Here is a 27,372-nt window from a genome sequence, read left to right as displayed (position 1 = left end):
GAGGCTGGCTACCACAATGGCTTTCAGAGCAGTTGTCCACATGGGCAAGAGTTGCCCAGCAAAAACTCTTTTCTGAAAAGATACATTCATCTAAACACATCTAAATAGAAATTTTCTTCTTTCATTAGTTGCTTGATGGCCTGCTATTTGGAAATAAATGCACAGAACCAAAAAATACTCTATAAATTATAATCCATTGTTAGACTCTGTAAAGTAGCAGTACTGTAAAATAACAATTCACTTGCCTTAATTTGACAAATCTTCTGTGATTATAAGTGACAGAATGATACAAACTATGTGTTTCTCAATAATTTAAATAGCCTCCCAATCTCTTGAGCAGACAGGAGGAAAGATGAATACACTTCTGTTACTCTCATATCTTATATAACACCTATTTTGCTCCTAAATTGCCTACTGGTTTAGTTGTTTGAACAGGCTTAATTTATCTCTTGCCAAGCCATGCTCAATAAACTGTCATTCTTATAGCTACTTAATGGGAATATGCTTTAAGAACAAGTAAATCGACAAGATACCACTGGCCCTGGAACTTCTGTCAGTTTATAGTTATGGAAACACAAGGCAGACTGGTGTCTTTCAACAAACAGCAGAATTATCTGTCAGAAAGGAGAGTTCATTTAACAAGCGTAGGTGGAAATCACTCTATTTAATTAGGAGAGTTGTCTGTAGCTTTATATTAGTTTCTCTGGTGACTATTTCTTAGCTTTTCTTTGTTTTTTTTTTTAAAGATTTATTTATTTATGCATACAAGAACTGGTTTACAGTCCAGCGGTGTCTGTGTGGGGGTGAGAGAACCCATCAGAGACAGAGTGGGGAACAGAACAGCAGATGGATTGACTGAAATACACTGCTGAGGGGAGCAGTGGGTGAGACAGGAGAGGTCTGCCGTGCCATGTGCATCACCTCCCTGGCCAGGGATCGAACTTGTGCTGCAGTGGCTGCTGATAGCTTCATAGTGCTGCGTCATAACTCCTTGCGCTGCCAAGGAGGCCCCCAGCTTTTCTATGTTGTAGACAAATGAAAGTAACCCAAACCCAAATCTTTGGAGAAGCAGCCTTTAGAAAGAAAAAATAGATAAAGGGTTACCAGCGATTACTGTGGCTAGTTGACCAGGAAAGACTTGTTACCTTAGCCCTATGCAAGAATTGGCAGCTTCAGTGGCAGAGGCTGAGCTGAATGCTGTTATTCTGTTGATGGTCGTGTTTTAAGAATAGTTGCCAGATTGGGCCAAATTGTACCTTCCCTATCTCCCACTCAAACATAGAGAAAAATTTACTCTTTAATTCCCCGATGCATTTTATCAGTTTTGAGAGTATGGTTTTCACTGCTTAAATTGGAGCCTTTCCAGCTCTTTCCTGCCCATTGACCACACAATAAAAGGATGAATAGTCCAGAACTTAAATTTGAAAGAACTCCATGAGCAGCAGAGTGTCCTTGGCACGGAATCAGAGCCCCTTGCTCCTGAGGTCATTTTGAGTGATGTCCTGAGGCTGTGAGTTTTACATAAATACACACCGCCCCCCCCCCCGCCACCGCCATGTTGGTGCAGCTCCCCCTTAACACCATAAAACTGATGTTTTTATGTTGTACTTTAGCACCTGTGAGTGATGAAGAAGATGGAGCCGTTCTGTTTGACAACTCTGGCAAGACAGCTGCTGATCCCTTTGACACGTCTTCTGGATCTGTGCAGCTCATCGCAATAAAACCCACTGCCCTCCCTGTGGTACACCCCACCTCAGACAGGAGCCAGGAGCCGGCAGTCCTCAACGGCGAGGTGAGCCCCTGAGGACCTATAGGGGTCAGAGCTAGGGCAGCCAGGCCCCTGTGAATCAGACCCCGGAGTCATACCCAGCAGACTGAGTGCAGGTTGAGTCCAGGTGTACAGGGCTTGTTCGGTCATTTTCACCTCTGCATGGGCAGGCCTCCTGGGAAGAATCAGGACACAGTCACCCAAAACGGGTTTGTTGGGCAGTTTTTTTCAGAGCATTTTCTACCTTCATTGGAAACTCCAGAGGGGATGTTTTTAAAACTGTAGTTATAAAGGGGAATAACAGAAATTTTCCCCCACCCCCTTCCACATACACAGCCTTCTGTCTTTCTTGACAACACGCCTAAACTGTCCATGATGGGATGTCAGTTGCTGTGGGGATGGGAGGGACTTGAGTTGAAAGGGAACTAGAGAAGGTTCTGTTGTTGGGACAGAGACGTGGCCCACCTATAGGCCCTGAAATGACTTTTACTTCTTGTAGCAATTTTGAAATAATCCTGTGGCCTGCTTCCAGGAGGATATAATGGATATCACCGTGTGAATCAGTATTCCTAAGAGTTTGTTAAGGATTTGTAGTCTACACTGGAGAATGAGAGTTCATCAAAGGAAAATGGATGAATGGATAGATTATATAGAGAAATTATAGATAGATAGATAGATAGATACACATATACATACATACATATATACATAGACAGTTATGTAGATAGACACATAAATAGATAGATAGATACATAGACACAGGCAGATAGGGACCCATGTAGATGGACACATAGACAGAACATTGATACATAAATGGATGCAGTTTAAGGGAAAGCAAGAAAGCAGGTCAGGTAAGAATCATTGGCCATTCCTCCATCTTCTGTGGCAGAATGATCAGTGGGCTGGAAATATTTCAAAATACACCTCTGGCATGTGCATGTGAACACTTGCATTGCACATTTGTGCACACATACTAACCTACTTATGTTTTTCTCTATTATTAAGTTGTTAGGTTGGTCATTCATTTCATTTGTTTATATTCTGCTGTCGTTACCTGCAACAAGTGGAAGATCTCCAAAGATGGAAAGTCTTCTTCGCACCACACCCAACTTGCCACAACCCTATACACCTGGGCGTTGTCAGTGCACATCAGGGACTTGGCCTCTGTCCCCCACCCAGGCCTGATTCAGAAAGCTCCAGTTGTTTTCTGGCCAGAAAAACTGAGCTCTTCTTAAGTATGGGATGGGTTGAGCTTCACCAAATTTGAGAGACTTAATTAGTCGTAGAATTGCAGAGCACATCTTTCCCAACCTCTTCCTTTTCTAGACAAAGAAACCAGAGGCTTGTTCAGCTTCATACTGCAGGATGATGACAGTTAGGCGTTCAAGTCCCCTGGCTTTCTGTCCAGGGCTCTTTTACTCTCTTTGACTCGCTACGGCCTGTCAGTGGAAAATAGCATTGTGCTCAAAAGACGATGAAATCTAAGCCACCCTGCAAAAGTTTGCATCCCAGCTCTTCTACTTACTCTCTGTGTGACCTTTGGCAGGTTAATTTCTCTAGGCCTCAGTATTTCCAGCTGTAAAATAGGGCTGTTTTGAGGATCAAATATATGTAAAGCACTTAGAACAGTGCCTGACACACAATACATACATTATTATCATCACCGTTAGTGAGCCAATCAGCAAGGATTCATTGACTCTGTACTTTATGCCCCTTGACTGTAATTTGGGAATCTGTATGTCTTCTCAAAGCCAATCATGGCCATTGAATCTTTCCTTAGGCACAATTTTGCCACTAAACGTACAAGTCCAGTGATCAGTTATCACTGATGCACTGGTCACTGCTTCCACTTAGAACCCTCTGCCCGGTAGACCCAGCTAATGGCCACCATGCCTGCATCTTTTCATCTCTGCTTAGTGAGGTGACTTTCATGGGGACAGAGTCCATGTCTCGCCTGTATTCAACTTCGGTTCCCTTTTTCTGCCAGGCCCATAACCCTGTCACAGAAATGGATACTTGTTACATTTTGGTCATTAAAGGAATGGCCCTTGCTGGCATTTGGATGGAAAGAGAGCCCTGAACTGTTCTCTGTAATTTGCTGTCTTGTGGTGTTAGAGCAGATTGTCTTATAATTTTCTTCGTTCTCTTATGGGCACTTGTTTAAGTGAAAACAGCACAGCCCCAAACCCATAAATTTTCCTTTCATGAATTATAGGACATTCATTTAAAGATTATTTTAAAGAAAACATCACAACATAGAAAGTTCAGAAAATAAGAAAAATCACTATAATTTCAGTGCCCTAACATATCCTGTTTCCATTTTTTGCAACTTCTCATCAAGCTTTTGATCACTTGCGTGTATTTCAAAATCTCATTCTACGCAGATAATTTTATATCTTCTATCTTAAGCATTTGCTGTGTTGCTGTTGTCTTTCTGTTCATTGCTAGTGATTTAATTGAATAGATGTATCATTGATTAGAAAACTAATCTCCCATTGTTCAAAACTTCCAGGTAGGTTTTGGCTTCAGTTTTGGCTATTATAAATAACATCACAATGACTAATTTCACACATGGCTTTTAAAAACTTTTTATTTTGAAGTCGTTTGGGGTTTACAGAAGAGTTGCATGACAGCACAGGGAGTTCCTGGATGCTCTTCACCTAGCTATCCCTACTGACAAAAACCATAGAATAATTATCAAAGCCAGGAAATGAACATGGATATACTACTATTGACTAATTTATGAATCTCATTTGAATTTCACCAGTTTTCCTGATAGTGACCTTTTTCTGATCCAGAGTCCAGGATCCTACATGGCATTTAGTTGTCTCTTTAGTCATCTCCAGCCTGGGGTAGTTCCTCATCAGCCTCTGTGACCCTTCTGTGTCTTTCATGACCATGACTCTTTGAAGAGCACTGTCCAGTAATCATGGAGCATATCCCTCAATTTGGGTTTGTCTGATGTGTTCTTATAAATGGATGCTGGTTGTGTGCTTTTGGCATAAACCTGGGAGCCACGTCTCGTGAGCATCTTGTCAGGAATCACTTGATCCCAATGGGTCTGATTACTGGTGATATTAACATTTGTCTCTGACTTTGAACCTCTCTTGGAATGTTGCTTTAGTAGAGATTCCAGAAATGGGTTCCTGGCTTGGAGGACATCTTGCTAGCTACTTCTCTTATTTTCTCTATGACAAGGAGAATGAAAGAACAAATTGAAACTTGTGAAGTGCTACCAGTCTAAACGTATCACTAGAGACCAACTGGGGGAGATCTTTGCAAAAGTTAGGGGAAAAAATGGGACCTCCAGTTTACGTTTCTTCAAATGTGGTAAAAACAGAGCATCTAAGAAGCAGCCTGGTATTAGCTGACCTCAGGCCTTGTACTCTGGGTTGGTACGTTTTTACCACTGGATGAATTCCTTTCTAAAATAGCCTAGCAGTGTGGAGTATCACATCCCAACTAGAGGTCTCCGTTGCCATTTACACAGCTCTCTGGGTATTTGAGTTTGTCCTCAAGGCTAGGATATCATTTCTCAGGCGCATGACTCCTGCTGGTTGCATAAAACACAGCGTTCTTACCACACTTTTTGGCCAAACATAGTCCTTGTAGTGTGTTGTTACAGCCTGCTTCTTGCAGCCTCGTTGCCACTACCTTTTCTTGTTTTCTCCCCAAACAAGAACCAGAAAAAATGCACCCAGAGTAGCTTTCATGGACCCGAGGAGAGGAAGGGCATTCTGAGACCAAGTTATGCAGTCAACCTGTTGCCTCTGCCCCTTCTTTCATATACCCTGCCCCTTCATACCTCCTCAGCACCCCTGCACTGCATTCATGCTGCTCAAGGTCCCCCTCCATCCCGCTCCACCCAAGCCCACCCACCTGAGTACTCTGCTCCCAAAGTTACTCATTTCCCTTCCCTTTCTCTCCCTTGCTCTTACCTATAAAGAAATCCTACTAACCCCACATTAACAATAATATTTGTAAGTCATCCTCAGCCTCTGGCCATTTAAATGATCTGTATATATGAATTCACGTGATCCTCACACCCGCCCTGGGAGGTAGGGCTGCTTGCTGACATGTGCTACTTAATGGCAAGGATAAGTTCTGAGAAACATGTCATTAGGTGATTTCTTCATTGTGTGAATATCGTAGAAGGATACAAACCTAGATGGTACAACCTACCCCGCAGCTGGGCCAGTATAGAGTACAGAGCCCACCATCATACATGGTCCCTTGTGGGACCAAAATGTCATTGTGCTTTAAGTGACTGTATTACTCCCTCCTGCTTACACTGAAAGATGCACAGAGAAATTAAGTAATGTGATGAAGGTCACAAAGCTAGGAAGAGTAGGATTTAAACCTGGCCAGTTGGTCTAGTTCCAGAATGTCCACCCTCCTTAGCCCCAGCTCTGTGCTGCTCCATCACTAAGATGTGAATGACTGGAAGCAACAGAAGTACCCTCCCAGGAGTGTTTGTTTATTAACCCAAGCGAACTCTGGTGAACATTTCATTAAGAGTTGGGGATGAGTGTAAGAGACTGACTTTAAAAAGATGATCTTCCCCTATGTTCTTTGCACGTAAGTTTGTCTCAGGAGATGACCCTGAGCCCTTACCTGTGGCAGACAAGGGAGAAGGGAGGATTGAGGGAAAATGTCCTTGAGCAGAAACGAGTACTGCCTGGCCTTAATTTTTGAAGTCTTGACCTTCTAGCAGATTTCAAGTTAATTATCCAAATAGAAGAGAATTAAGAAGACAAAAAAGAGTTTAATCTAAAGCACTGCAATGGGGCCTCCCCGGTGTCGCAGCGGTTGAGCGCTGGGTTGCAAAGCTGCCCGTGGTCTCTGCGGCGCCGGTTCGATCCCCGGCTGCTCCCCAGCCACCGGAGGAGGGTCCCACATGGCGCACAGACCTCTCCTGCCGCGCCTGCTGCTCCCCTCAGCAGTGTACTTCAGTCCTTCTGCCTGCTCTGCTCCCCGCTCTGGCTCTGGTGAATTCTCTCACCCTCCCGTGCTTCTGACTGTACCCAGTGCATGTATAAACAAAAAACAAACAAACAAATAAATAAATAAATAAATAAAACATGCCTCTATTAAAGAAAAAAAAAAACGAAAAAAAAACTAAAGCACTTCAATGGCAGGTCAGGGATTTGTGGTCCTGATTGGCCAGAAGCCCAGCATACTAAGCTTTGGGCCTTGCTACTTGGATCTTCCAGTCCAGGAGGGATACAAAGACAACTGTAGCCCTGCCCCCCATCCTTAACATTGGTCAGACAATTGAGGGAGCTCCTCATAGCAACTTCTGCTCCCCTCTCACTACCTTTGTATTTCTCATGTGCCATGAAAATTCTGATTCAGTAGGTTTGCCATAGAGCCTTCTGGATTTTTGCCAGGTCCAATGCACTGCCAGATAACCACTGCCTTGGGCATCTTCCAGATGAAAATTCCCAACTCTGACAAACGCCTCCCTCCAGTGTCTCCCAGGTGAAATCTCCCAGTCCAGGGACATTGACTTTGAGCTATCTGCACGTCCTTGTCCTCTCATACTGAAGGGCTATGTACATAGTGGTTAACAGTGCAGACTCAGAACTCAGCTGTCCAAGGTCAAATCCTGGCTCCTTTCTGATTATCTGGGGGGCCTTGAGAAAGTTCCTTAATCTCATCTGTCATGTAGGCAGTGATACTAAACTGGCTAATGGGATGCAGTGAAGATTAAGAAGAGTCCATGCCCATGAAGCACCCTAGTAACTACACATTGTACCTCTCGATAAAGGGGAACACTTACTCAGAGAACTGGGGTGTCCCAACTCCACACTTGGCTAGCTTAACCTTTTGGGACCTCCATTTCCTCATACTTTCCAGATTTTTGAGGATTATCCCTTGAAATTATAGCTGTGAGATTGCTCTCTGCACCATACATTGTTATGTAAACATAGTCATCTGATTACAAATGATTGTCCAGATCATCCTATAAATATCAGGCAGATTTTACCACTCGGCTGTTTGTAGGTTTTACATCCTCATCATTTGTTGGCCATTAGCTTAGTCATCTGCTTGTATCTTTGATGGGTCAGAAGGCACATTGGCCATATTCCCTTCTATGAGATGGTGTCTGCCCCCCTTCTTTACCCTGTTCATCCCAACTCATCCCTGGCTGGGCTACTGAGGCAGAGGCTCCCACACAGGGAAACCATAAGGGTTTGGGCAGGATTGAGCTCCATACCACAAAGCTGAACATACAGCTTCAAGCCTAGGCCTGAGCAGACTTAGATAGATTAGGGAGAAAGGGGCCCTGGGAGATGTGGAGTGACTTCGGTGAGGGCCAGGCTCCACTGTCTGAGGCCAACTGTTATAGGCTGGTCTTGGAAGAGGAGACGGGTGCATCTGGCCGACTCAAAGGCCAGAGGTAAAGCATTGGGTGGCTCTTCAAGAGTCACAGCCTCAGAGGAAGGCCTCCTACTTGTCCTCCCAGGTGGTGGGGTGTGGGCCTGAGTCTGTCTGTCTCTACCCCAGGTGAACAAGGCCCTGAAGCAGAAGTCTGACATTGAACACTATCGGAACAAGCTGCGCCTCAAAGCCAAGAGGAAGGGCTATTACGACTTCCCGCCGATGGAGACAAACAAGGCTCAGACGGAAAGAAAAAAAATGTATGAGAAGGCCCCAAAGGAAATTGAGCATGTTTTGGACCCAGATCCAGAATTGTGTGCCCCGTTTGCTGAGTCTAAAAACAGGTGCGTCTCTTGGGTGCTCTGAAGGTCGCTGTACTGTTGGGAGGAGGGCGGAGGGTGCCTGGGCAACACAGCCCCAGTCCCTTGATCTGTGAGCTCAGACATCGTCTTTGCAGTCTGTTGATCCCGGCCGTGCTGGTCTGTGTGAGCAGGGACACCATAATGAGTCTGGAAGAATAAAATTGAAGCCATTAAAAAAATACTTGGGCAAACCATAATTGTCCTTTAGCTTAATGATATTTTCAGACCCATCGCTGTTTTCAGAGCTGGGTGAGGACATAATTATCAGCAGTTATGCAACTCCCAGATCAAGGGACATTGTATTTTTTCAATTATTTTAGTGACTCTCTTGCACAAGAAAAGCAAATTGCATACCTCACCTTTTCATTCAGCTTCAGTAAGTAGTTACCGCCTCGCTAGTCAGCTATCTGTGTGGCGTTCATCTCTTCAATTCATAGATTTGTTGGCACCTACTAAGTATTAGGCACTGTGCAAGATGCTGAATATCATCATGGCCGTGTGTGCCTTTTCTCATTCATGCCTTTATTCAACTCATTGTTTATGGCAGAGACACTCCATTCACTGGGTCTGATGCAAGAGAACAATAACCTCCCCCAAAAGTTTATTACTCACAATTACAATGGGTATTTGAAGCATGAGGCACTGTAATGATCTTAGAGGGGGCTATAGCCTAGTGAGGGAGGGTTAGACCTGGTGCTTTGAATTGACATCCCTCCATGCTCTGTTGCTAACTGGGAGGCGGGTGACCTTACCTACTGGGTAAAGGGGTGGAAGCTACCGCAGCTGAACACACTCTCCTTTCTGCTTTCCCTCGTCAGCTCTGAAGCACTTTTATGGTTGGACACCTTGTCTGTCAAATAGACATTCTCCTTGGCGACAGCCCCTTGCTTTGATCATGTTAATGCTGTCCCATCCCGTAGCCTTGGCAGATGCACCATAGACTGGGCAGGACAGGACAGTTCTGGCTGAGTGTGTATTATGAAAAGGAAAAATGACTGTGTGACAGGCTTGGATGGAGGCCACAAAATCAAGCTGAGAGGTGGGGCCAAATTTTATGAATGGAATTGACATAATTTTATGTTCAATAAGGAAGAGACAGAATTCTCAACCAGGGGTTAATTTACCATGCTGCTAATTAGGCTTGGTGGGTATGACAAACTATTAATCTCAAATCCCACCATGACAGCAGTCACAATGCATGTGTCACCATGTTGGTAATGGTAGAAGAAAAGATAGGGGTTTTATGGGGCAGCTGGGGGCTTCTTTAACTTTTACTTTGCACTTCAGGACTTTTTTCTTCTGTGGTCTTTTATGTATTTTTTCTGAATGTCCTGCTGACATTCAGAAAGTGAATCAAAGATCACGCACAAATAAAAGGAACTTAACTTTGATGTTATTTGAGAAATAAATAAAAATTTCAGCTAAGGCTTTTTATAAAGAGGAGGATCAAAATTTTTTCTACAGAAAATTTTTGTCCAGCAAAATTCAGGCTTGATTCGGATGGCCTGTGGATGCTGGGGGGTATGTAGTTAATCCTCAGTAAATTCTGTTGAAGACATGATGCAATATCTCCTAAGAACCAACACCAATGTTAATTTTTTTTTTTTTAACCAGTTAAGGGTAAATCATGAATTGCTGCTGCATATTGAGTGAGTTGGGAGTAGGAATAAAGATGGGTCAGCAAGAGATGAGCAAGGGGGAGGGAAATTAACATATACAAAGGAGTGACAATCTAAGTACACTCTGAGATTATCCTTGTCACGATCTACTGCCTACTGCAGAGGCTGCTGTGTGTAATATTATCACAGGTTGGGGTTACCTGTTGATTGCTGTTCAGTTTCGTTCTCCAGAAGTTCTGTTCTCAAGGACCTGTATACTGCAGGACAGGGTAAGAGAATCATTCTCTAGTCCAGAGATAGTGTCAGTTACCAGAATTTTACCCTGAGACCTAAATTAAATCAAAGACAAAGTTTGATTCCAAATGTTGAGTCATCCCCAAATCTTTTAAAAGTGTTTTCACAATTTTTTTTCTTTAAAGTCAGAAGCACAGCCCCATTCTTGAATTATTAAATTCTTACCCAGAGACATCAAGTACAGATAGAATGGGGGCAAATGTTGTCAGAGTGCTCCTGGTAGAGCCCTTGCCTCCCACACTCCTGCAGGCCCCCCACCACCTCCTTACCACCGGCATCTCTGGCTCACCTTGGGACCATTTCTCAGCTGTCCTCAGCCAGAAGTGTCAGGTAGCTGACACTCCCTAGAGCAGCCTCAGTCACCGACATATGGGAACTGATGGATAAATGCTTCCAACAGGACAGCTCTGTGTTTTAAGCTACACTGTCATCATAAACCTGTTCTAGCTTCTGTATGTGATGATTTAACATCTGGGTCCTGCCTTTCCCTTGTCTGGCTACTATTCCAATTTCTAGAAATAGAATCTCACCTGCAAGTGTGGCTTTCATATATATGCAAACCAGTAAGTCAGAAGCCACCTCCAACCACCTCCTTTATACAGGGCACTCTGGCTCTGGACCCTCACTCCCCTTCCCTAATCACTCCAGCCAGGTGCCAGACAACTAGGGATAACCCCTATGCTCCAGATTCTGCCAAAATTACTCAAATGAGCCAGTCCTTCACCTGCTCACCCTATCTTGCCTATTCTTTCCCTTGGAAACCACAAATAAGGTTCTTGCCAAACCTTTGCCCTCACTCCTCTGGTGCTTCCCTGTGTGGCCCCATGGCACAGTGTGCCCCTTCCTCTTGGCATCCATGAGTGTAACAAGCTATCTTTACAATGGTAGTCATCGCCTGAATTTGTTGATCTCGCCATTACTTGAATGAAATGAAACATCGCCCTTATTTCTCCAGTGAGTTTGATCCCTACTCGCCTCAAGCATTAATCTGCTCTTTATCGTACTCACCCTTCCCTCTCTCATTTCCCACTTCCCAACTAGTGGTTCCTGGAATCCACTTCCATCTAAACCACTTGCACTCAAATCATCGCAGTCTACTTCTGGGGTAACCCAGCCTACAGCATGACGAATGCAGACAGAGTGCTGGAAGTAGGGCCTTCTCCTCGGTGGCTCCAGTTCATCTCTGTGGAGCCCTAGGTTTTCACAGAACACTACTTTCTTAAACTATAGTGGGATTTAAAAGTCCCTAAAAATACAAGTAAAATTCATCATGATCAAGCCAATAATCCTTTCAGAGATAAAAACCCTACCTCTCTGGTTTGCAAGTTTCGAAAATTATTAACTTTTAAAGCATGTAGCAAAGTACTAATAGGAAATGAACACACCTAATGGAACTCTTATTTGATTCAAATGAGTAATTTCTCTACCCGAGAGCCCAATTTATTTCCAGTTGCCCACATACCGGCACACATTGGTGGTCTGGTCGATTGAAATCCATGTAAAACAGTGACCTTTTAGCTGTGTATTATAATAGAACTTTGTCTTTGAAGAAAAAGTAGCTGGGAGTGCAGTCCTGTGCCTAAGCTCTCACCTGCAGTCATGGTTCTTAAAAGGGCTACATGATCTCACTATTGTATTTCTAATACTCCAAAATAGCCTACTTTAACGTCAATTGCTAATCCTAGTATTTACTCCTCACCACCCTTATTAGTAAATCTTTTCTAAATGGGCTAATTGGCAATCTCAGGACAGTGGTAAAGTCTGCTTTTTCAAAAAAAAAAAAATTATTTGTAATTAGGTCAAGGATAAAAATTCTTTGGGGTCTGCCTTAAAGTGTGAATCACTCAGAATAGATTCTGTGTCACAAGTTTATGCTCCATTCCTAAAGGAAGTCTCTAATTACAGATAACTATAGGGCATGGTTGATAATATTAGGTTTAAATTCCTATATTAATTAGTCTGGATCCTTTTCGTTGCAAATGATGGAAATTCAGCACAAACTGGTTAAATGAAGAGACTTTATCATTGGACATTATTTGGAAGGGCAAGGCTTCAGGCATGCATAAACCCAAGAAGTCATTCAGTGTCTCCCATATTTATCTTGCTCTCCCTTCACTCTTTGCTGGCTCCTTTTCAGGCTGGCTTTCACCTCATGGTGACAAACTGGCTGCCAACAACTCTAGGCTTATATCCTATATTCTTAGAAGCCTCAGTGCCAAGAGAATGCCTCTTTTCTGTTTGTTCTTGCAAAAGCACTGAGTCTTCATCTGATGAGCCCACTCTGTGATCAATCACTGTCCCCAGGAACAAGCAGTATGGTGATTGTGCAGCCGGGGTCACATGCCTATCCCTGAAGGAAGGAATGAAGGAAGGTAGAGCATTTACCAAAAAGAGGTTGTCGTAAGGACCATGCAAGCAGAGGCCAGAGATGTTCTCTAAACAGGTGTAAGCTCCTTGTGTTGAGGGAAGGTCTAATCGTGTCTGTTTTATTCCTGAGGCTAATTGCAGGGGTAACGTTTTGCCTTGGGATTTCTCATGCCTGATCTGGACTAACAATGTGTGACTGTCATGCTATCATTAGCCAGTATGGATGGTGAAAAGCATGCATACCCACCAGGTGTCTGGCTTCCCGCATAGTCACTGGGAATAGATGTTATAACCTCTTCACCTTCATGAGCGAGTAAAATCTTAGAATTGAGACAAAATAGGTGGCATTGGGGAGTTCTTTGAAGTACACGTTACTTACTTTGTCACGTTGCTAGAGCACGTGGACATCACCTGTCCCCATATATAAAAGTTGCCTCTTGTGGAAGGAGAAAATCACAGCCATGACCTTTGCTATGCTGCTGTTTCTTCCCACTCCTCAAAAATGGTTCTAATGGCAAATGGAACAGGACAGTGGGGACAAATGCAGGCATTTCCTAGAGGGTGGTGAGTGGAGCCTCTAGCTGTGCCTCTCCCTGGGCCTGAAGTGTGTGCTATGTCCACTTTGGCTGGCTGGATCTGTGTATGTCTTGGCCAAAACATCGCGTTCCTAGACCATCTTATAAAGGTGTCGCCCATCCTAGTCACCCTGTCACATCTTAATAGTGGTTGTCATTCCTTGAAATTATCATGTGAATTGCCTTTCTCCTTCATTCAAAAGCAAGCCCCAAAAGAGCAGGGCCACATCTGCCATGCTCACTGTAGGTCTTTATCTTCCTCCACAAGGCCTATTACATAGTAGGCACTGAGTAAATATTGGATGCATGCATGGATGGACGGGTGAATGTACACATGAGCCCCAAGTTGCCTGCCAGTTTGTGGCTCCTTAACCCAGCAGGGGATCCACTATGGTGAAGGTAGAACAGAAAAGTTGATCAGCATCGCAGTATTAAGCAGCTTATTAGCCACAGGGTTTATTAATACATCATGGAAACCTGCATGTAAAATCAGAAAGATTAAAAGGAACAGGAGGCTGCTGAGTCAACAAAGTCTGCAAAAGCAAGTTTGTTCTCCAGCTAGCTGTCCTCAAGGGTCAAGGGAGAGCCCCCTGGCCTTGCCATCAGCAGAATTTTAGATGAGATTGCAGCGTTGCAATTGATTATTGTTACCTAGTTTCCATATGAAAGAACATTTACAATTCAGCCAAAAGGTTACAGCATCTGGAAAAAAAAAAATCTTTATTTCACTCTTTCTATGCCCCTCATGGCCCAGTAACAAATACCATCAATTCTGAGATTTGCGAGGCAAATCCAAACCCTCATTGGTTGCCTGTAGTTTGGATCAGTGGAGAATTCCATCTGTCAGGGCATTTGCTGCATCATAACAGTGGTTGAATTTTCTTCAGGCAACAGATGAAGAACTCCGTCTACCGAAGCCGGCAGAGTCTGAATAGCCCGAGTCCGGGAGAAACGGAGATGGACCTTCTGGTGACTCGGGAGCGACCCCGCCGAGGAATCCGTAACAGCGGATATGATGTAAGTCTCCTGTGGGCTGAGGTGAACCCCAGCTTGGCTTTCCCCCAAAAGGAAAGACGATAGGACATCTCACAAGGTTTCAGTTCACCGTATGTTTGTAGAATTAAAAAAAGGCACTAAAATGTTTTGTTTTATTATTCTTTATTACCCACCTGTTTTTGCAGAGTGAGATTACCTGGAATGTGTCAGGGTAACAAATTATTGGTAAAAGGGTCTCAATTTCGCAATTCAACCATTTTATGGATAGTGCGTTGCTGACCTTGAACTCAGTGAGGTTCTGTATGTGTTTACTCTCTTTCCCTCTGCCCTTAGAAGCTCGGTAGGAACCCTGGCCATGGTTAGCATTCATTTGAACACAGGCTTGTTTGAATCCATAGCAGTGCTGAGAAGTTGGATTTGTTCCTGATTTCATAACTCCTCAATATGCCATGGAAACAATGTGATGCCCAACAGAGGGATTTGGTGGTTTCATATGATAAAGCGCACGCAGTGTGCACTGAGCTCCAGGCTGCAGGAACCCTTCTAGTCCTGGCCAACTTCTCCAGGTGATGAATTGGAACTTGGTGCCTCCCATCACCTTGTTTACATCCTGTCACGTGGAGCTGCACCTAGGAGCCCAGGCGAACCATTCCATGACAGGGCACTTCCTTCTGCCCCAGAATTTCAAATATACTCTTAGGTTATATGAAACATGTCTCTTTCCCACGCTCCTAAAACATTACCCTAATTACAGAGAAAACATTTTCTGTAACACAAGCTGTAATTTCAGTATGTCTGGTTCAACTTTCGTTGTCACTGAAGAATTTGTCATTTGAAAATGATGCTTGATTTCTTAAATAGACGGTGCAAATTTTTAGAAATTTATATATATTTTACATCATGGATGGTGCTGATTTAAAGGGAAGATTTTCCCTCCCCCTCAGGATCAGTCACTGCCTTTCTCATGTAAAATAGTTTGATCGTTTAGTTTTATAAAATTCCAGATGCTCTGGACAGGTCTTTTTCCCTCCAGGTTAAATTAGTCCATGGTAAGTTTTCTCCTCATAAAAATTTTTCTTATACAAAACTCAGTCATCAGTTTGATGATCAGCCTGTGGTTAAAAATCAGGCATATAAGGTTTCTGCTAAATCTCTTCCTACTAATAACAAAGATTCTGCCTGGATACTTTTTGGTTTGAAAACCTTTTCTTCTGCTCTGCCACCTGAGGTATGACAGGATTCTTAATTTATTTCAAGATTGGTATTAATAGGATTCTTGTGAGAGTCTAGGCACAAACACTTTTACAGTTTTTTTTTTTTTTTATTATATGAATGTGTGTAGCATGCATAGGTATAGGTATGTGTGTGCTTGTGTAAGATTAATTAACATTTTATTATCAAAGAACATTTATAATGACAAATTAGAATGATAAAATCACAAAACCTTCAAATGGAAAAGGGTGGAGGATTTATATAAGCCATGTGTTATTGAGGTATGGAGATATTTAGTTATAGAACCAAAGCCTAACACCCAGGGAATGACACATTTTATATACAGTCACATGCCACATAATTGCTTAACCAGTGCTATTCTAGTCTATGCTATCTCTTATGCAAAAAAAAAGTTACCCCAGAGAAATTATGATACAAATGTATAACTTCCAGGCTTTCATTAATAAGCCACACTATTCTGTGGGGTTGTATTAGGTAAGTAAAACATAGCAAGTTTCCCACAAGTCAGCCCCAAACCACACTTTTCTTAGTTACAGAAACATATCCCTCCCTTCCAATAGCATGATTTAAGGGAATTCATAAACAATATTTTATGATAGTAATATGAGTTACAACACAAAAACTGGGCCCATTAGTAGATAAATTTTAGCCCCTCCCTCTCTTTTTTCTTAAACAGATATAGTAGAAGTACAGGGTCAACACTTTTACAGTTTGAGGAAACAGACCAGAGGTTTCCTTATTTGTCCTAAAAGAGAACTTTGCAGAATTTTTTCAAAAACTGTGACTTATTATACTGTCTTCATACTTTTGGAATGACATGCTAATAAATTACCTAGAACAATAAAAGGAGAGAGATGAGCTTTAAAAGGAGGTTGCTCACCCCTTACAAACATGTATAAACGTTCCAGTTGCAAATTACTTTAGGGGAGGCCCATTTCATTCTGATGATTTGTTTTTTAATATTTATTTCTTTGTGAAGTACATGTAATCTCAAAAACACAAGCAAATGTAAATTTCCTTAAGAGAAAATGATCAGCTAGGGAACAATTTTAAGAATTTAGACTGCTGATTTTAAGAATGCAGTTACTTCTTCCATTTCCTCCTGCGCCTTTTATTCTAACCAGATGAAAAGTAGCTCTCATTTACCTACTGCACAGACCCTACTCAGTTTTTTGGTATATATTATCTAATTGAATTTGCACAGTCACCAGTCAAATAGGTAGTTTCATTATGCCTGTTGTATAAATGAGGAAACTGAGGCATAGATCAGTTACATTATTTGTCAACCCAACTCCAATGCTTATCCCCTTAACCACCATGCAGTTCAGCTCCCACATATACCCACCCCACTAGACATCTATCTTCATAGCATAATATACATCCTATTTTTCTGATCTCTAGAAGAGGCTAGATGTTAGGTCTCACAAGAATTCTGGCATGAGCAACAAATGGATCAGCAGATAAATTAGAAAAAAAAGAGTCATCGTTTTAAACAATGCATCCTTTTATGAGCTCTTCGTTTTCCAAAAATGCCAAGGTACTCCTGGCAAAAGAATCCATGAGCCCAGCAGTGACCAGGTCATTCAGTTGGAAACATGTCATTCTTCCTACTGGGTCTGGGGATCCTGAAGCCAGGCCAAGATAGACAAGCATTGCTGCCAGATGAGAGAACACCAGGGGAAACTGCTCCTTGACATGATAGAAGCAATAAGCACTGCAAGGTTGATTTAATTGCGATTTTTTCAGAAGTTGACTGTTTCAGAGTCCCAAAGGAAAAGCCTGCATGTAAAAAGTAAGGGAATGAATAAATAAGCGAGCAAACACAGGTGACAGAGGTAAATCTTAGCCCCAGGGTTGATGGCAGCTTGGACTGTTTCAGAATTTTTCCATCAAGTAAGAGGTGTTATGACCTGCAGAAGAGAGACTCCAAGGGGTTTGGGAATCCTTGTGCTTTGTAACAACAATTCTCAACCCCTTGGTAATCTTAAGAGCTAAGGGACACCACATGGTCCTGGCAGTGAGCGTGGCTCACTTAGGTAGCGATTTTCTAGGACGAGCAGACACCCCCTTTCGAAGAATGTGTGCTTTTAGAAAGATATCCAAATCTGATCACCCCTAAAAGGCCAGACCATATCATGACACTAATTTTGACATTGAAATTAATTCCTCCTAGAGGTAACAGTGGGTAGAAAAGATAATGCCAACCTAAAATTTAAAAAAGCAGAAGTACTTCTTTTCCTAAGTATTTTTATTTTTTTTTCTAAGTATTTTTAAAACCTATTTTCCAAATGAAAGTCAAATAGAAAATAATGAAGCCGTGAGGAAGAAAAAATACCCAAACGTGAATTCTCCAGCAGAATAAAGAGCCAAGTGATTTTTCCTGCAGCAGCCAGGTGATTAACCCCTGCATGTGGATGAGAATCAGCTTTTGATTCTAAAGGGCAAGTAATAATCAAGTCATTCCCCAGAAGTAAAAATGTACCTCCTTAACCTTAATGTGTGTTTGGAGTTTAAAAATCTCCGACAGGAATGGGGTCAGCTATGCCACTACTTGATAGGGGTGACTCTGAAATGGATTGTTTGAATTATCACTTTGAAAATGAATGCTGACCTCCTGGGAGTAGAGACCTTTGCAGGCTACTTCCCTTCGGTTTCTCCCCAGCACCACTTCCAAAGTTATGCACCTTGGACACACTCAGAGAGCGTTCATGCCGGACTCTGGGGCTCAGACCCTACCTAATGTGTGGCCACTGGGCTTGAAAACATCCCAAATGAGGGCTAATCCATTGATGCATCTCAGAAAGGATGATGTTGAAGGCTCTGCGGTAGCCATCACAACCATCAGAATGCCCTGCCTCGTTCCAATGCCATCCTCAGGGGAAAGGTTTCCATATGAAAGTCAGTGAAAGCCAAGTGATTTCACACCTGGAAAGCACATAACAGCTACACAGAGGTTACTCTACTAGACAAGGTTCAGCTGCAGAAAACCATTTGAACATACCTAAAAGCTGACTGGGAGGAACTAGGTGCTTACCATAGCATTGGAGAATGAAAGAAATGCTCCTAGAAAGATTTCTAGAACACGCCCACCCTGGGGAGAGCTGTTACATCTGCCCCAGAATAGCTGAGTGGCAGAAAGACAAGCCTGTCTGATTTCCTCTGTCCAAACTGCACACTGGTGCATCTAATCAACAGAACCTAAGTCTCACCCACAGCCGCATAAAGTGAGTGGGGAGTGTATGTTAGATGCTTAACAGAGATGCATGCTGCAGAGAGGTTGCCAAGTGTTGGCCTCCCATCCCTGGCACAGGCACCAGGTAAAGGCAAGATGTGAGAGGTATTACTAGGTAGGGCAATATATGCAAACAGCAGTGGGAATTAGTGGAGGAAAGTAAAGCAGGAGGGAGAATTATGGAGATGGAAGCATCCATTGCTCAGAGCTCAGTCCCGGGCTGTTGCTGAAGGTCTGGGCACATTGTGTTGTATGTAATGGGGTGTTTATCTTGCTGGTCTCTCTTGGCTGACAGTGCAGCCAACTTCCTTTGTTCCAGGTGAGCAGTAGTTACTGGAAGGAGGCCGAGGAATTGGTACTGCTGTTTTGATGAGTTCTATTCTCAGGGGAATGAAATATGATCTGGAAAGCCCCTGACTCCAGCTATAGCTTATATGGAATCTAAGGCCATCAAAGTAACTTTGTAAATCTTGTTATTAATGGGAGCCTGTCCAGCCTGCCCACTCCCCAGCAACTCTCCCCTTCCACCACCACCCCCCCACCCCACCCCAGCATCTTATAGCTTTGGCCTGATACTCAGACACCAAGGCAAAGTCCAGGAGTGCCCTGGCCCCACATGATATTCCCAGTTAAGGGTGCAGCCAACTTTTGGTTTCCTTGGAAAGTAAATAGTTGGATTTGGAGATTCTATTATTGATTTCAGAAGCAACCGGCCTGTTGACCTCTAAACTAGGTGCTCTTGTGTTGACCCTGCTTCCAACACCATCACCCCCTTTACATCTTCACTAGGACTATCTTACCTATGTCTCAGGTCTCAAACTTTAATTTCTCTTACTTTTGCTGGCTACTTTAAGCTATTAATAACCCTGGCTTGATATGTTTTCTCAGTTTCAACTGCATTATATTTTGTGACTTTTAATCCTAGGAAAATCATAGAAAATGGGAAATTAGCCTCCTTGGAAGAACCCAAGGCTCAAAGGGTGAGGTATTTGCTGGTGACAGGGGTCTTGTGGCATCATCCATATTTCACCAGCTACCCAGAAACACCCAAGTAAACCTCACAAAGGTGGAGGCCACTTGGCTAGTGGGAAGCAGGAAGTAGATTCTTGCTGGTGGGTTGAGGAGGGAGCAGGCCAGCTTTCAGGATGGCCTAGTAACCTCACTGAGAGGCAGGCCTCCCCCACAAGCCCAGGACTTCCCTCCCATGCGGGTGGTACCCACTGGGCAGGAGACGAACAACTTCCCTTCTGCTGTGAGCACTGTGCGCCATCTGCTCATTCTCTCTGATCCCTGTGCCTGAGACCCTGCCTGTCCTACTTTGGTACCGCCCACTCATCTGTGTCTCTTGGATTCTGAGACCACTCAGCCTCTTGACCTAGGGCAGCCATGTGCTACAGGTCAGGTCCCCAGTGTGCCCTTGGTGAGGGATCTGTAGGGGAAGGGGCAAAGGCAGACTGGGCAGAGTTCAGAGTTGGACCCTGGTACTGATACTTCAAGGCTTCAGCTGGCCCAAGGGAAATTGTCTCAAGTTTGGGCGAAACATTCTAGTATTGACCAGTCACTGGGTATTGACCACTATTGACCAGGCATTGGGGGCAGCAGCTCTCTTTCATCAAGTGCATTCCCCAGAAAGAGAATCGGCATTGCCAACTCCCATCAAAGCCCGGGGAGAGCTAGAGTAATTTTTAATGGACAGAGATGAGCTGGCAGCAGGCAGTGTGCCCAGCAGCCAGGGAAACTGACCCATGGTCCTGAGCAGCATAGCACAATGTCCACTAGTTCCTCCCAGCCCTTTGGGCTCCTTGACCCACCCATAGCCCCCAAACCCCTGCAGCAACCAGAGGCCGGCAGATACAAGAGAACACCCCATTGGGAATTACTGTCCCTTTTATTTCCTCTAGCAAACATTTATTGAGTACAGTGGAACCGTGGTATCTTACGTGCATTGAATGTCTGCAAATTCAACAGTACAGACCTAGAAAGAGAAGAGGAAAAAATAAGTGTTGCAAAAAGACTAGCTTTTGCATATAGTTTGTTCATATTATATATTATATAGATTTATGTTTACCTACAACTCTATAAGATTGCATACACAGGCCATGTAGTCTGTATTATGTGCATGATTTAGGGGATTGACAAAGATTTTACTCTGTTGTTTTTTTTACTTTCTCTGCTGTTATTGGCATCAAAGCCCCATATGCAATTCTGCTATATTCCCTGTGTGAGGCTCTATGGAGAAGAGAAAGGTGGATTAATGCTAGTGCTTGCCCCCAAGGTGCTGTTATAGACTAGTGGAGGAGACAGGTAGAGGCACACACACCATGCTGTGGCTGTGAACTTGGGTGGAAGGGAAAAGGTCCTCCTGAAGATCTGTTCCCACCTGTCCCATAGCCCAGTCCAGTCTTCATTATCCTCTGGATGTCTCCAGAGGAATCCTAAAACACACCCTTATTAAGAATCCTTTGGTAGCTCCCCACAGCTTTGGAGATAAGACTCAAACTCTAAGCTTCCAGCTCAGGACACAGCTGCTCTGACTGGCCTGGGCGGGCCCTGCTTGCTGATGTTTGCCACTCCTGAGTCCAGCCCCTGGCTCCAGCCCCTCATCCCCTTCCAGGCTTGCCATGTGTTTTCCAGCTCTGCTTTTTGGCATGTGCTCATTCCTCTGCTCAGAACCTCCCTCCCCAACTGCTTCATACAGGCCAAGGTCCCTCCACCTCTGTACTCATGACACTTGGAGCTGGTTAATTCTTTGTATGGGGCTGTCCTGTCATTGTAGGATGCTTAGCAGCATCCCTGGCCTCTACCCACTAGTTGCCTTTGGCACTTTCCAGTTGGAAACAAAAATGTCTCCAGACATTGCCAAATGTCCCCTGGAGACAAATCTACTTCTTTTTTTCTTTTATTTATTTGTGCATACAAGAACTGGGGTGTAGGCCAGAGATGCAGGGAGGTGACAGGATTCACCAGAGACAGTGGGGAGCAGAACAGGAGGAGTGACTGAAATAAATTGCTGAGGGAAGCAGCGGGCGAGACAGGAGAGGTCTGCTGCGCCATGTGGGTCAGCTCCCTGGCTGGGGATCGAGCTTGTACTGCAGTGGCTGAGGACTGCTTCATAGTGCTGGCATTTAATCTCTTGTGCCACCAGGGAAGCCCCAGACCTTCTTGATTAAGGATCATTCATCCAGGCAATGCTTTAGAAACTGGGTGCAGGCATTGATTCCCCCAGAATCTTTTCCTCAACTCTGTATCTATGGGCCTGACCTCAGTGTCTATCCTCCAAGGCCCAGTAGCACCCATAACACCCCAATCAATGCCTTTATTCCTTGTCTTCCATAACTTATGTTATTTTCCTGTTCGACTCCTCAAGGACAGGACTCATGTTTTATTCATCCTGGAAACCTCAGCCCTTGGAATAGGAACCAGCACCTCAGTAGATGCAGTGTTTCTATTTGTTGAGCAAATGAACAAAGAAGTGTGTCAACCAGAGGAGGTGACTCCTGAGCTGAGACTTGAAAAGATGGGGCAGATTCGTAACTCTGAGACACATAAGCGTTTGGTTGGGCTGGCTTATCAAAGCTATAGGTCAATATGTGTTACTATTTGAGGTTCTGTCTAACTATTTGAGGTGCTTATCAGAATGCTTTGACTAAAGTAACAGAAAATCCAACCTAACTCAACTGCCTTTTTAACCTTTTAAGGCCTCTATCGGGCACAGTAAGCGCAGGTATGGTCTCACTAGGGATCCTGTTCCATTTCTCTGTATTATGCAGCTCTGTCCTTCATTTCTTGGCTTCATCCAAGGTTGACTTTCTCTGGTGGGAAGTAGCTGCAGCAGCCTCAGGCCTCCCATCTACTAATCATTGAGCACCACAAGAGAGAGTTTCCCAACCATGAAACAGAATTTATGGATTTTACTCTAATTGAGGTCACGTGCCCACTCATATCATTGTGGGTGGCGGGAGGAAAGCGCTTACAGGGTTGATTTAGCTGAGATTGTTTGGTTGATTTAGTTGATTTAGTCTGAGCCACAGGGAGAGGAATGGTGGAGGCTGACACCGTCCCACAGTACTGACTACTTGAGGGACACGGGTAGTTGGGCTTTTTAAGGAGCAAACCAGCCTAATCCTCCATGTCATCCCTTCTTCCAGTTTCTGTCTCTCATCTTTGATTGACCCTCCATGAAGGGAAAGATCAGTGTGGTGATGAGCCAGTGGCCGCTGTTCTCTGTGGGCTTAGGAAGTCCTGGCTGCAGTTAGAGGTTATGTTTTAGAGGCAGTTAGAAAAACAGAGAGGGCTTTTGTGAGTCTGTCTGACTACTTCAATAACTGAAAGGAGAAAGAGGGGACTTGAGTTGGCGCTGGGGAGAGCTGGTTTTGTTATCTAATAGTGTCCACTCTTGGGACTGAGCTGCTCAGTCGCCTCGCTGCCTGCAATGCCAACTCAGCTAAGATGGGAAAAAGCAGGTGATGACTCACCTTAAACACAAAGAACAAAATAGCATCCCAAGGGAGAAAGCCATTCTTATGTGTTTACATTCAGGTGATTTCTTCTGCAAAGTTATTTTTGATTAATCGACTTTGGCTCATATGTTATTCTCAGCTTTCCCAAGCAATGCTTTGGAATAATTATGCTCTTGGCCTCTGGAGCTAGGTAGCACTCAAGTTCCAACGCAGACACATACTGGCAACGTGAATTTGGGCCAATTCACCTTTGTCCTTTATTTTCTCTATCTGTAAAATGGACATAAAAATGGGGATTGCTTCCTTCTCAGAGCCATGAGGGAAAGATCTCTTTTAGGACTCTCTCCTTGGCTTCTAGATGGCCATCTTCTTTGTCTTCATATTTTCTTCCCTCTTCACATGTCTGTGTCCAAATTTCCTCCTCCTTATAAGGACACCAGTCTTACTGAATTAGTATAAGGAACTCATTTTAACTGAGTTACATCTATAATGATGCGATCTCCAAAACCAGCCGTATTCTAAGTTTCTGGGATTTAGGACTCCAAATTATACACTTGCAGAAGTGAATACAATTCAGTCTATAATAATCTACCTTTCTCTTTCTCAAATATTACAAGTCTTTTCCATCTTGATATTCATAATGTTGTTGTATAAAAAGATTCAAAATATTATATTTCATCTAATTTTATTTTAAATACCTTACCTATGTATTTATATGCATTCATATGGATATGTGTATTCTATTCATAAAATCCTGACCCAGATAGCTCAGTCTAAGAGTATCTATGTTAACAAAAGTGATTTAAAAACATACCTACACCTTCGTATGTATTTTCATATACCTGAAGGCTATTTTCATATACCATCATGCCCTGCATTCCTCTCCCTTAATTTTGTACCTCTTTCCAAAATTGCACTAAAAAAAAATCCTGTGGCCCATACCCCTTCCACCTCATTGCACACTCCACATCTTATTCTCCATCACAAAAAAACAGAAAAATTATATTGAAAAGAGCTGGTCTTCCTTATTAGGGAAGGATGGGAGAAACTGACCAGGACCCAGCCAGAATTCTTTGTAGTGGTGTGTGTGGTAGGGAAGGGGAGGTAGAATAGGGGAGGGTGTTAGTAATGTTCTAGTATTCATAATCTTCATCCTATTTCATATGCATAGAAACATCTAGAAGGACATGCATAAAGGTCAAAATATTAACGGTAGTTATTTCTCGTGCTAGGATTAGAGTGGATTTTAATTTTCTTCCCTTTGCTTATCTGTGTTTCCAAATTTCCTACCGTGAACAGCCTTTCTTGATTAATTTTTCAGAATTTTTATGGAAGCCTATCTTGATTAATTTATAAATTAGGTTTTTTTTAATAGTCTCCTAGTACTTTTCAAGAATACAATGTTGGAGAAGCAAGTATGGTAATTCCAAGGTAAAGAGATTTAAAACTATATTCTCTGCTCCAGATACAGCCCCTGACCATGTATCCAAGCTAATCATCAGCCAACACTGGGAGATTTGCTTTTACTCCTGTCTCCCCCTTTGTTTTCAAATAAAAGCAAAAGTATTTTCAGAAATACAAAAATCAGGGAGAAAGGCAAATTAAGCCAGCAAACATGATATGCCTTATCTGCAAAATGGCTACAATTGTAAGACCCTCAGCGATCCATGAGGTAACACACATGGAAAGCACCTACTAAGTTAAGCTCTTGCACCTAACAGACAATTCCTGACTTCAGCTTTTAGGTTCAGCCCTGGATGGGAGGCTGTGGGTATAACAATCAGATGGTGACCCAGCCCTGAAGGAGCTCCCAGTGTGTGGGAGGAGGAAATAGCAGCAGTGACATAATGATAGCAGTAAATAGTTACTAAATGCTAATGTGCCAGGCAGTCTTCTAAAGACTTTACATTTATATATTGACACTTTTCATCATAATGGTATCTATGAGGTAGATTATCTCTATAATAATTGTATATTCTGTCCTGGCCACAGAAGTCTGGCCCCAGAGCCCATAGCTGTGGTATAGTAATGTTTATAATATATTCAGTGGCTAAGCTTGGATGCTGGAATCAGTGTCTCTGGGTTCAAATTATTGCTCTCCCAATTATGGGCAACATAATTGACTTTTAATACCTCAATTTGTTCATCTGTAAAATGAGGATAATCATAGTTGTTATCTCATAGATTATTGTAAGGGAAAGAGTGAATATGTGTAAAGCACTTACAGCATTAATGTCCGGCACATAGCTGTTAATGTGTGTTAGCTGCTGTTGTTATTTCTCTCCTAGATGAAGCTCTTTGGAGCTAGGTCACTGTCTTAGTAATTGTTGTATCCACATCTGCCAAATCAGCACCTAGGACAGGATGAAGTCAGTAGTTATCTGTTAATTGAAAAAAACATCTGATCACTGCTCACCTTTGAAGGTAGGGAGGAGGAATAAAGAGTGGGGCTCCTTTCATGAGTGAACACCAGATTTCCCCCAAAAAAATGTTACTAGAGGAATTGGAGTCCTTCCAGGGTGGATAACAGTCCAAGAAACTGTGAAGATAAGAACCAGAAGGACCATAGAGACCTTAGACCGTAGCTCAAGTCTCCCATTTTACAGATGAGGATCCTGAGACTCAGGGGCTTCCAACAATTTGCCTGTGGTCCTGCTGCTCACTGCACTGGAGGGAATTTGTTAGGGGATGCAGGGGCTCTTTACCTTAGCCTCAGGTTTCACCCCCTGAGTAATTGAGTAGAACCTTTTAATTTAACTTCACAGTTTTATTGAATGTCAGGTGCCCTCTGCTAAGCTCACGAAAGACAGGAGCTGAGACAGGTTCAAGGAGTGTCCAGACTTGGGCAAGATAAGACATCAAGTAAGAAATATAGGGGTGAGGAGGGAGACCCCAGGGGAGAGCGAGAACTCGCCTTGTTTCCATCTATACTTGTTGGGAGACTATAAAAACCAAGTGAGGAACAGGAGTTCTTTAGAAGGAGACTTGAGCAAACCTGTTCAAGTCCTATTTGGCTTATGACTCTGAGTCCTTGAGTTAAGGGGAACCCTCCAGGCAACACTATGGAGGGAAGCAGATGGAAAAAAGCTTCTCTCCATATCCCCACCAAACTTACTCAGAGAACCCCTCAACCCAGCACAGCCCCATCCCAGGGCCCCTGGGAAAGCAGGAGAGTAGGAAGATGATACTCAGAAGGGTATTTTTGTCCTACTGAAGGTACAGCCATAAATCCTATAGATCCTTTGATCTATAGGATAGATCCAGCTATGGATAGGGATAGGTCCATAGGATAGATAGATCCATCGATGGGATAGATCCACCAGTATCACAGACTGGAAATTCATAGCACAGCTCAGGGATGGGAACAATCTTAGCTTGGCCCAGTGCCCTTACTCTTCTCTCTGGGAGTAGTTCAGCATTAAGCACCCATTATTTCTTATTTCATCCTTGGGATGAAGAGAGGAAGGGCCTGTGTGGGTGCGAACCAGCCTTGAGGAGGAAAAGAAAGAGGCAGTGCAGTGCAGCAGGGTATGCCAGGGACAGGCCCCTGGAGAGCAGGGGCCTCAGGGTAACTTTGGATAAGTCACTCAGATGCTCTGGCCTCCGCTTCCGATTCTATAAAATGGGCTTGAAGAAGTTGTTCTCCTAAAGCCCCTTCAGACTCTGAAATTCAGAAGTTGCATTCATTATCCTAGAAGTACCACCAGGTCTCCAGGGAACTCATTTCCCTAAAAGAACCCCTAACAGCATGAGCACCCCACTGTGTCCCCAGCCGCGGGTTGGAGGCATACACCAACCATGACATGTCTCTCAGTTCCTGCATATTATCCATAGGTGAGTTTGCATTCTACTCCATCCTGTATCCTTAACTATCAAACCAGTGCTCTGAATTGTTTTCTGTAGATGTTTGTTGATAAATCTGGACTTGAGGTTAATAAAGAATCTCTTGTTCTTATCTTGAATGACAGCAAAGCCCTAACTCTTGGGGGGAAAATGACAGAAAATGGCTAGTTTCTTTTTGTACCTTCTGTCTTTTCAATTTCTTCTCCTCTGAGCATATATTATAGAGAAAAATAAATAGA

General features: G+C 43.3%; 1 protein-coding gene across 2 annotated transcripts in view; it reads left to right on the top strand.

Annotated features, from left to right (window-relative positions):
- Positions 1-27,372, top strand: part of KIAA1549L (KIAA1549 like) — a 241,513-nt gene that overhangs the window by 194,908 nt on the left and 19,233 nt on the right. For both annotated transcript variants that reach the window (XM_054699279.1, XM_054699278.1), the window contains exons 14-16: positions 1,614-1,792; positions 8,279-8,496; positions 14,257-14,386. In XM_054699279.1, the coding sequence (XP_054555254.1) occupies positions 1,614-1,792; positions 8,279-8,496; positions 14,257-14,386 (527 nt within the window). The remainder of the gene's footprint in view (positions 1-1,613; positions 1,793-8,278; positions 8,497-14,256; positions 14,387-27,372) is intronic.

The sequence above is a fragment of the Talpa occidentalis genome, unplaced genomic scaffold, assembly GCF_014898055.3.
Source record: "Talpa occidentalis isolate TD23 unplaced genomic scaffold, MPIMG_talOcc4v2.1 talOcc4.3, whole genome shotgun sequence".
Classification (NCBI taxonomy): Eukaryota; Metazoa; Chordata; class Mammalia; order Eulipotyphla; family Talpidae; genus Talpa; species Talpa occidentalis.
Note: the sequence above shows the minus strand (reverse complement) of the source record. Positions and strands in the feature narration are given on the sequence as shown.